General features: G+C 42.6%; 2 protein-coding genes across 2 annotated transcripts in view; both read right to left on the bottom strand.

Moving 5' to 3' along the window:
- Nucleotides 1-12133, bottom strand: part of SELENON (selenoprotein N) — a 322589-nt gene that overhangs the window by 266691 nt on the left and 43765 nt on the right. The window lies entirely within an intron of this gene.
- The window catches only part of MINDY4 (MINDY lysine 48 deubiquitinase 4), a 109801-nt gene that overhangs the window by 89615 nt on the left and 8053 nt on the right, over nt 1-12133 (bottom strand). The window contains exons 4-5 of the mRNA XM_063452740.1: nt 7741-7984; nt 4332-4720 (exon numbers count right to left, since the gene is read on the bottom strand). Of these exons, the coding sequence (XP_063308810.1) occupies nt 4332-4720; nt 7741-7984 (633 nt within the window). The remainder of the gene's footprint in view (nt 1-4331; nt 4721-7740; nt 7985-12133) is intronic.

Genomic DNA, 12133 nt, shown 5'->3' with positions numbered 1-12133 from the left:
AAGGAGGAACACCTATTGCAAAAACTCAACATCCTCTGCTCTGTGGGCTACAGGGCAACACGTCATTTAAAAAGCAACACAAGAGTCCATGTGCCAAATCAGATTTATCACAATTACAACTGTCATAATGAAGAATATGGAAACTGTACCAATCATATCTTGGTTACACCTGCCCCCCTCTCATGGTAACTGCAAATTATCTTAGCGGTCAGGAATGCATTTAAATGAGTGAAATAATCTAACAAATACCGTAAATGATCTAATAAACCAGTTCAGTCCTCAATGAAATTAAAAGAGATCCAACATGGTAAAGCACAGGAAAACTGTACAAACAGTGAATTAGCTGAACTCCTTATCCCCAGGGCTACGATTTTTCCATTATGTTTTAGTTTACCTAATACTTATAGTACACGAACATATTTTGGATCTGACAGCGAACGTTTGCAAACAAATAACCCAGATCAGCTTCTGAAATTCTAATTTTCCTGTTAAAATTAATAAAATTGTGATTTAAAGTGCACCTATCATCCAGCCTATACAAACAGTAATACGTGGGATGCCACTTCACAGGGCAAATGAGTGGCTGCATCCATAGTTGTAGTCTGTATCTCCCGCCAGTAGAACCCTAAACAAAATATATTACAAGAACTTTTCACCTATGCATTTGTTAGCAATTGGACAATCTTAACATCCAGTTTACTTGTTTATTTATCGAGAAAATGTTTCTACAATGAGATTTCATAGTTACATAGTTACATAGTTACATAGTTAGATAGCTGAAAAGAGACTTGCGTCCATCAAGTTCAGCCTTCCTCACACCTGTTTTTTGCTGTTGATCCAAAAGGAAAAAAAAAAAAAAAACCCAGTTTGAAGCACAATTTTGCAACAAGCTAGGACAAAAAATTCCTTCTTGACCCCAGAATGGCAGTCAGATTTATAACAATTCCTCTTGTTTTCGGGTATGTCCTGAGATTATATTTTGTTCCCAATAAAGTTATGGTTGGAATGACAGGCGTAAGGGCAGCGAGCTGTAATTAATTTAACAACATGCTGCAAAATGTTATCCGTCTCCAGTTCAATCAATACAGCGATACTGGTGTGCATTCTGCAGACAGATTACTAAAGAGGATATACTATTGCTATATGGGGGGATACCTAAAAACATCTTTGCAAAATAAGCAGATCTCTCAAGCTACAGACTTGTGGCTGTCCAGTCACAGACTTCCCAATTTAATTTAGAAAATTTTTAATTTCTATTAAAATTTGCACTTTTCGAAAAATGAAAAAAGAGGAAACAGCATTCAGACATAAAGCACTTCAGCAAGCTATATGGCTCTAGGGGTATGGAGTGTCATTTAACTCTCTGTGACCCACTGTTTAATGAATAAACACCTATATTTGTAAATGTAGATTAACAGTTAATACAACTGTTCCTTGAAAGCACTTAAAGGACATTTTTCCAGTTCTCACAGCTTAAGGATAGTTTGTTAGCTTGATTTTATTATCTCATATTATTTATTTTTAGCTCAACTGACCCCTCCTTAGTGGTTCTATACCCCGAGACCTCCCTCTCAAGAAACTGCAGGCACACATAGCCTACCCCTCTCTATTTGGGCTCCCTTGGAGACCGCTGGGTTTAGCCGCTCTCCATTGCGCTGCCAATAAACTTCTTTTTGGTTTAACTACATATATGCTCAGTTTGTGCTGCCGATCCACCGCTACTTTCCTCTTCACGACAGTCAGTCTCTATGATCTTCCCAGTTTCTGTGCAGGGAATGAAGCAGGAAAGACCATAGAGACTAACTATCGGTTTTCAAACACTGTCTGACCCAAGGTGCATGTATGGCTGAAGGATTCTGCCATACACTAAAGGCACAGAGGAGTTTTCTCTTTTTTTTTTTTTTTTACATATACTTTGTTTAAAAAAAAAAAAAAACGATTTCCTTTTAATACTCGGTTAAAGCATTATTATAATAAAACATGTTTTTGAGGTGACAGTAGTCCTTTTACAATGTCCCTAAGTCGATTTCATACTTAGTTCACATATAGAGAGAGCCTGCTACCATGCTGAGTCCTGCAATCAGGGACATCCCAGGACCTCATCTACAAAGCTAGCTTTGAACAGTACTAAAACAAACAATACTATGTTTCTCAGAATAACACACTGGTAGCTGTGCCAAGCTAGTTAGCACACAATGTGTTCACACAACAAAATGCCGATAAACTCCAAAAAGGAGAATTTAGGATCTGCAGATAAACAGCCAGATTGCCTGAAGTGTGAACATTGCTAATTGTGTTTAATAGTTGCTTGGACCCAAAGCACATTATATTTCAAATCCTTAGTAAGTGCTGCCACCTGCTGATCCTTTATAATATAGCACATCAGCAGAGTTCAATGTAAAGTGCACACCATCAGTTTTCATTTGGTGGTATTCAGATCCATGAACTTTGTACTTTAGATTTTTAGCTGTTTATAAATGTTACATTTGCTTGAAGCCTTATGCGTACTTCTAGCCGAATTGAATTGTTAATATAAACATATGTATGTTTTACCTCAGTGTTCCTTTAGATTATTGCACCCTTAGAAAATCATAATAACTGGGGGGAAAAACATTTTACCTGTAATTCTGAATTGGAAACGTCTTCTTGCTGCAGCCACTCTGTCTCCTTTGAGATTATCATCCTTGATGATCTAGGCCCAGGGCCGGCCTGTCCATAGACCGCGCCTGGAGCCGTGGCGGCACTCTGACAGGGGCGGCAGAGCAGGCCCCCAACTCCCACCAGCCAAAGCCAGCAGAAGGGTGGCTTAATTTTTTTAATGTGTGTGTGTTTGTGTGTATCGGTTTGTATGAGTGTGTGTCTGTGTAGCTGTGTGTGTGTGTTTGTGTGTATCTGTGTATGTGTAGTGTGTGTATCTGTATGTGATTCTGTGTAGTGTGTGTATCTGTATGTAGTGTGGGTCTATGTGTGTTTGTGTAGTGTGTATATTGTGTATGTGTAGTGTGTATATGTGTATGTGTAGTGTGTGTGTGTGTGTGTGTCTGTATGTAGTGTGTAGTTTTGTATACTGTATGTGTGTAATGTGTATCTGTCTGTATGTCTGTGTATCTGCATGTGTGGCAGGGTGTGTATCTGTATGTGTCAGTATCTGTATGTCTGTGTATCTGCAGGCATATCAGTGTGCCTGTACATCTGCATGTGTGTCAGTTTTTGATACATATACTGACACACATACAGTTGCACAGACACACTGATACACATGCAGATATACAGACACACAAGCACTGCCACACATGCAGATACATAGACAAACAGATACAACCACTGACACACATACAGATACAGACACACAGATACAAACAATGACACACATGCATATACACAGACACAGTGTAAAGTTAAGTGTATTGGCTGCAAACACAGACACAAGCTACATCCCCAGCATACACACAGACACACACACTACATCCCCAGCACACACAGACATATACTAGATCCCCGGCATTCACACAGACACGTACTACAAACCCAGCAGACACACAGACACACTACATCCCCAGCACACCCACATAGAGACACTACTATTGCAGAGTCATATAGGTTGTTTTTTGCTGGGGTTTTTTGGGGGGCGGGGGAGGCAGCATTTCATATTTGGATCCATGCAGCAAAATGTCTTGGGCCCGCCCTATCTAGGCCCAATACAATTTCTATATGTAACACAATCATTGTGCTCCGTCAGTATGATGCTTTCAATGAGAAGCAATGAACGCATTTGGCATCATCAAGCTGTGCGGGATGGCAAGAAACATGGAGACCTTTAATTTTCAAAGGTCGTAAAAAGGAAGTGCCCCTGGTGGCTATCAGTCTGGCAGACACTAATGGTGTGTTCTCATACAAACGTAAACACAGAAACGGCAATGTTTTACATTCCCTGACAAAAAGGACAGCATCCATGCACCAAAACCATGACAGCAATCTGCATTAGAATCTGCTCACTCAGACACATGACAGGCAGAAGCTATGCTTACTTGTTTGTACAACTAGAATCAGTATATGAATGATTGTGCCATTCATTTTTTATGGAGCTATATATGTGACCATGCATGCAATAAGCTTAGGTTGTTATGGTGTTTGGAGCGTCCCTTCCACTCTCCTATGTCACTATAGATCTACAACACACAGCTTTTTTCAGGGGGATATGTCATTTTAGTGAAAGGTGGAAGGGAATTTACTGAGGGTGTTGCCATCTGGTACTCAAAAAATTAATTTAAGATAAAAATATTTTGAACATAAGGTTTTAATTTTGTTTTCATAGTGTATTAAAAACTAACCTGTGTGAAATCTTGTCATTTTCCTTCTTTTTTGTAAATTGCGGCTGCCTATCACTGTTTGCGTTGGGTGGGGTTTTAAAGTCATCATTCCCAAAAGTACCCAGTCTGTGTTCTGTCCGGATCTCACCGTTACACTGTCTTTCCTGCTTAGAAAATGGGTTCTTGGAACTGACCGGCGTGTCACTCACTGTGCTGGTACTCGGAGGAGTTACTGATGTTAAAAGCACCTTGGTTGTGAACGCTTTCCCAAGCTGCAGAGCTGTGTTTGCAGAACCGATGCTGGGTTCCACGGTCCTCCCAAACAGATCGGACACTTGTACATCATTTTTGGTTTGAATTGAGGTAGTAACTGATGCAGACCTCAGTCGCCCTTTTTTCTTTAAAGATTCCTAAAAAAGAGAGGAATGTAATGTGAAAAAATGTCTAGCTATTTGTAGAAAACAAATATTCCTAAACAAAACAAGATAAAGTGCACACATACAATACTGTTACAGATCTGAGTACACCATAACAGCAAACAGATATACAATCATGGCAAAAGAATGTACACCCTCTTGGAATTCTGTGGTTTCACATATCAGGACATAACAATCATCTGTTCCTTAGCAGGTCTTAAAATTAGGTAAATACAACCTCAGATGCACAGCAACACATGACATATTACACTGTGTCATGATTTATTTAATAGATATAAAGCCAACATGGAGAAGCCATGTGTGAAAAACTAAGTACACCCTTACTAGGTATATAAAAGACTAAGTAGCAGACTGATGCTGCTAGTCAAATGCACTTGATTAATATTTGATCTTCAGCAAGTGTGACCACCTCTATAAAAGACAAAGTTTATTAGTTTGCTGGTCAGGACAATTCAGGTGTGTGTGTTAACGCAATGCCAAGGAGGAAAGACATCAAAAATTATTTTACAGAAGAAATTGTTGCTGCCCCTCAAACTGGGAAGGATTATAAGGCAATTTCCAAACAATTCAAAGTCTATCATTCTGTAGTGAGAAAGATTATTTAAAAGTGGAAACCATCAAGACAGTTGACGTCCCATTAAATTCACCCCAAGGTCACACCATGCAATGCTCAGAGAAATTACAACTCAGACTCTACAGGCCTCAGTTAGCATGTTAAATGTTAAAGTTCATGACAATAAGAAAAAGACTGAACAAGTATGGCTTGTTTGGAAGGGTTGTCAGGAGAAAGCATCTTCTCTCTAAAATGAACATGGCAGCATGGCTTAGGTTTGCAAAGGTGCATCTGAACAAACCACAAGACTTCTAGAATAATGTCCTTTAGGCAGACGAGGCCAAAGTAGAGATGTTTGGCCATAATGCACAGCACTACATTTGTCTAAAATCAAACAGCATATCAGCACAAACACCTCATACCAACTTTCAAGCAAGGTGGTGGAGGGGTGATGATTCTTTCAAGCAAGGTGGTGGAGGGGTGATGATTTCGCCATTTTTGGCATCCACGAGACCAGGAAACTATGCAGTCATTGAGTCGATCATGAACTCATCATTAGCAAAGTATTCTAGAATCAAAATTAAAGCTTGGCCTAAACTGGGTCATACAACAGGACAATGATCCCAAGCACACAAGCAAATCTACAAGAAAATGGCTGAAAAAGAAAACAATCAAGGTGTTGTAATGGCCCAGTCAAAGTCCAGACATCAACACAATTGAAATGCTGTGGTGGGACTTTAAGAGAACTGTGTTTAAACAAATGCCAGCAAACCTCAATGAACTGAAGCAACGTTGTAAAGAAGAGCGGGCCAAAATTCCTCCACAACGATGTGAGAGACATAAAGCCATACAGAAAACGATTACTTCAAGTTATTGCCGCCAAAGGTAGTTCTACAAGCTATTGAATTATAAGGTGTACTTCGTTTTTCACACATGACTGCTGTAATATGTCATGTGTTGTTGCTCATCTGAGGTTGTATTTACCTTATTTTAAGACCTCCTAAGGAGCATTGTTATGTCCTGATAAAACCATAGAACTCTAAGAGGGTGTACTTTGTTTTTTCCCCATGAATGTAGCTGCATGGACCATGATGTCTTAATTAACGTGTGTTTTTTTTCTTTGTTTTCTGTTTGTTTTGTGGTTGTTGTTTTTTGAAAAGCAGTGGTTGTATGTAAATAATCTGCTACACAGAATCTATATTGTCCACTAAAAAGAACCACAAACAGCTAGATACATTATCTCTGAGATTGGGATGGGTAAAGCAATCCTGTTAACCTGTGTTTATTTGTGCCAGTTTTCTCACTGTATGTTTGAATGTGCATTAATGATGCTGTCCATGTTTGTGCTGGGAAGATTATAGTGGTACTATTAAATAGGGTAAGTACAAAGTGGGAAAATGTGTAAATTACAATAACTAATTCTACACACATTATATTATATTGTTCTAGTAAAACAGCCGCACAGGAAAATAAGATCAAACATGACTAATGCTCTTTCTTAAGAGAACTATTGGATTCCATGCTTCCCTATGACAAGCACTGGATTGGAGCAGAGATCACCAGGGTTAATAATTTCATAATGGGAGACGTTTATTTCATTTTTGGGATACAATTTAAATTAAAAAGAAACACATCCAATGTAAACATAATTATATCTATGTTTAATATGATAGTGTCCAAAAACTACAACCACTATAGCTTCTATAATGGCTATGGCTCTGTGACACTATGATTGAAGTTCCATTCTTTTATGTGCAACAGCTTTCAAGTACTCAAACCCCACCCCATAGTCTCCTATATCCCTGGAGAGAAATCCCCTCTTTTCACCTATACATGTTCTGGGCCTGCCCATTCACGCACTGTACAAGTCTGTCTGCTGTACTTACAGGAATTCTTGTTACAGCTTTAGAACTCAGTGCTCATGTGTACTCTGAGTGACTAACTTGTGCCTTTGCTAAGAGACACTTTACACACAAAAAAACAATACATTTTATTGTAGATTTTTTTGTAGTGCATCGAAACTGTGTTTTTGTCTAGCAATGTAAAACATTGCCATTTCTGTTTGCAATTTGCCAATAACATGCCTAACAGCCTATAGAGGCACTTTTTTATGAAGACATAGATCTTAAAGGAACACTATATTGTCAGGAACACAAATATGTATTCCTGACACTTTAGTGTTAAACTAAGTACTTAGATCCCCGACCCCCGCTAGATTGCTCTGAAAAGGTGTTTAAACTTACGGTTTTTCCCATGCGGCACCAGTCTCATCGCAGCTGGCTTGATGTTCTCAGCCAATCCAATGCTTTCTCATAAGAAAGCATTGGGAGGCTATTACACATGTGCGGCAAAATACCCCACTGGCCAATCAGTATCTCCTCATAGAGATAGATAGACAGACAGACAGATCCTTTATTATTCTTATTATATCTATTTTAACCTCTTGAGAGCTGGCAATTGGTCCAGACATCATTCCTCGCATTATTCTGCTTGATTTCGGTCTCAGAGCTTCTGATGTCGAATTTGTTTCCTCCAAAGTGGGCTCAGACATTTTTGACAACTCCTTTTTACATTCTTTTGCATGCTTTATCTCCGGTTCAGAAGACAGGTTCCTGCTTTTGCTGAGGATTTCAGACTTCTTGCTCATATGATCTCTTTTCGAAACAGTCACATCAGCTTCTCTCCTGTAAGAAGAAGAAAATTCTTCAAAATAGAATTATTCTCAAAAATGCTAGATGTATCACTTTTAGAATCTGAAGCAGCAAATTAGTGCGCCACCATGTGGACAGTATTATTAATGGTTGATTTATTTTTTTTCTCCAACATTACTAAGCAACAATTTCTACATATTTTGTGATGTATAGTCAATAAACAGGTAATTAAGCAGAACTGAAGAGGAAATTCTAATTTTATGCCAAAACAGCTGAGCTGTAAATAATTTATATTATTTAAAATTTATTTGCCAATTCTTCAGGTACCAGCATAGCGAATAAACTCCATGATTAACTTGCCATCGAGCATTTCTTATGGCTCTGGACTCGAGGGAGATGTATTTTATCATTAACATTCATTCCTAAAGCACCAGTGATTTAAAGTTAAAAGTCCGGGTCAGAGAACTGAGTACAGGAGAGATCGTTGTAGAAAACCTGTGCAAAGACGGTTGAATCAAGCTGCAACAAACAGAACTCTAACAGGGTTTTTGTATATTGTTGAAAATGCATTGCTTTCTGTGCAGGTGTGATCTAAATATAAGTCACACATGACATTCTCTTTACATTGTTGTTTTTTTCCCTTTATCTATTTTTTGTTTTTTTATTGGAATTTAAAACATAAAAACAAGAGCACCAGGAATTCACCACCAAATTCACCAGTGTCAATTCTGTACACTTTTCTGAAATTAAACAGTAATTACACGTGATCTCACATTAAAAGCATGGAAACTGCCAGTTAGAACATTAGAACATACTATGACACATAGTTACATAGCTGAAAAGAGATGTGCCCATCAAGTTCAGCCTTCCTCACATTTGTTTTTGCTGTTGATCCAAAAAAAGGCAAAAAAACCAGTTTGAAGCAATTCCAATTTTGTAACAAACTAGTAAAAAAAAAATCCCTCTTGGCCACAGAATGGCAGTCAGATTAATCCTTGGATCAAAAAGAAATTACCCTACAATAAAAAAAGATATCCTTGGCCTAACCTCGGAAGAAGATGGACGCTTGATCCCGGAGCTCTGATCCCCCCACGCGCTAAATCCACTGCCATCCGCATCCCTCACACCGCAAAACAGCCTGTTACTTCACCGGCCGAAGCCCCTAAACAGCCTGCACCCAAATCCACACAGAGGTAATGGGGGGCAACAAAAAACGGAGGGACACGAACCCATCCGTGGCCTCCATATTCCGCACGCCGTCGGAACACCGGAGAGCTACCTCATCACAGGCAGACGAGGAGTCAGGCTCAGACACAGAGAGCCTGCACACGATGACAGATCCGGCGGCCCCCATTACCATCGGGGCAGTGGTGTATCTTGGTTTTGTGCTGCCCTAGGCAGGACAAAACTCAGACACCCCCCCCCCCCACAGCGCGCGCGCGCCACCCCCACCTAACCCTTCCCCCCTGCCCCGCCTTCTAAATACACACACATTCACTGACAGATACGCATACACTAGCTAACAGACAAACACAGTCAGACACACACAGTCGGACACACACACAGTCGGACACACACACTAACAAACACACACAGTCGGACACACACACACTAACAGACACACACAGTGAGACACACACACTAACAAACACACACAGTCGGACACACACACTAACAAACACACACAGTCGGACACACACACTAACAAACACACACAGTCGGACACACACACACTAACAGACATACACAGTGAGACACACACACTAACAAACACACACAGTCGGACACACACTAACAAACACACACAGTCGGACACACACACACTAACAAACACACACAGTCGGACACACACAGTGAGACACACACACTAACAAACACACACAGTCGGACAGACACACACACTAACAGACACACACTGTCGGACACACAGTCAGACACACACAGTCAGGGACACACAGTCAGACACACACAGTCAGACACACACACAGTCACAGACACACACACACAGTCACAGACACACACTAACAGACACACACACACACACTAACAGACACACACACACTAACAGACACACACAGTCAGAGACACACACACACACACTCACATTAACACATTTTTTTTTACCCCCCCCCCCCCAGCCTCCTTACCTTTGGGAATGCTGGGGGTGAGGGGGTTCTCCCATTCCCTGGTGGTCCAGTGGCTGCAGGGCGGCTCTGGCGGGCAGGCTGGGCGGGCGGCGAGGGAGCTCTTCCCCTGAGCTCTCTGCTCAGCTCCCTTGCGCGCCGTCCGCAGAGTGAGACTGGGAGCCGGAATATGACGTCATATTCCGGCTCCGCCTCCGCCTCCCAGCCTCACTCTGCGGGCGGCGCGCGAGGGAGCTGAGCAGAGAGCTCAGGGGAAGAGCTCCCTCGCCGCCCGCCCAGCAACCAGCAACCAGCCCAGCATGTCTGTTAGCCGCAAGGCTAACAAGACATTTGCCTTGGGCATTTGGGGGCGGCGTTTTTTGCCGCCCCCTGGAAAATGCCGCCCAAGGCAAATGCCTTGTTTGCCTCGCGGCTAATACGCCCCTGCATCGGGGTACTGCGGGACATGCTACACCAGGCGACCACAGACATCAAGGCCCATGTAGCCGCCGAGATAGGACGGCATGTAGCAGGTCTGAAGGCAGACATAGTAGGCCTCAACGCCCGCACAGACCAGGTAGAAACCCGGCTCACATCACTCCAAGCCACCACCACAAATCACACCCAGGATATAGCATATCTATACGGCCACATGTCAGCCCTGGAGGATGGTCTGGAAGACCTAAACAATAGGTCCAGACGGAATAACATCCGCGGCCTACCTGAAACTGTCACCATGGAACAACTAGTACCAACACTTAAAAACATTTTTAAAGCAATAGCCCCTGAACTCACACCTCAGGAGCTGGAAATGGACAGAGCCCTCCGCCCACAAAACTTAGGCGCATCCACCCCAAGAGATGTGATCACTTGCATACATTTCTTCAAAACCAAAGAAAAGCTACTAACCCTGGCGCGGGACAAACCCCCACGCTACCAAGACACCCGTCTCACTTTTTTCCAAGACCTGGCTCCCTCCACACTCAAAAAAAGGAGAGACCTCAAACCTCTGACACTTGCCCTGCAGCAACAAGGCATCAAATATACCTGGGGACACCCCTTCAAACTTATGATCAAGAAAGATGATCAAATGCACATCCTCACATCAGTTGCAGACATGTCACCCTTCGCAGAATCACTGGGGATACAGCTGCTGCAACTCGCCCCCTTCCACAAGAACAGAGAAGAAGGTCGTCCACAAGAAGACCCTGATCACCTCAGACCGCCCAAGAAACAGAGAGTACCCGCTCACCCGGAGGAGCCACCTCCGCACCGCCGGGAATGCCGCCAGTAACCCACGCGGGGCTGATCGCCCACCACTTGGACTCACTCCAAAGGTTTACCCCCATACAAACGAAATGCAAATGTATTGATGGGAAATGTAACCACACATTAGGACGAAATGTTTTACTTGTTGTATTTAATATGTTATTATCTAACGCTATCTACTACCTCTACTAGAAACCGAGAGCACGCTCCATGGCATGAAACACCTACAGGAACACAGACGGAGACAACACAAGAACAAACTCAACCACAGACAGAGGGACCACGGGCGGTACCTAACTCTCCAGATAGACGTTACAACAGCACCGAACCGTGAGTGCAACACCACACCTAGCGCGTGGGGGGGAGGAGTAACAGGGACGTGAAAACTCTTCCTCCTCTCCCCCACCCCCGAATCCCCGGGAACCCGGGAGACACCAGCCACACGACAAACCCAAGGTGTAAAACACCGCCACCCCCCACCTTACCTGGCAACCACCTTATAAGACCAGGATAGACACCCCGTAAACCAACCCCCCCCGATCCCTGTAACCCCCCCACAACCACCCGACCTATTATCCACCCCACCCACCTCGAAGTCCTGCCAGATGGAGCGACCGTGCGCCTCGAGGCCCCCCTCACCCCAGAGCTCACACCACACTAGGGACACCCTCACTGTCACAACACCACAACACCTACACATACCCAGGCCAGAGCCAATCTCCTGCATCTCCATTAACTGCAAGGGACTAAACAACCCAGCTAAGAGACATCAAACATTACGCTGGGCCAC

Source organism: Pelobates fuscus, chromosome 4, assembly GCF_036172605.1.
Source record: "Pelobates fuscus isolate aPelFus1 chromosome 4, aPelFus1.pri, whole genome shotgun sequence".
Classification (NCBI taxonomy): Eukaryota; Metazoa; Chordata; class Amphibia; order Anura; family Pelobatidae; genus Pelobates; species Pelobates fuscus.
This window is presented reverse-complemented; position numbering and strand designations above follow the sequence as displayed.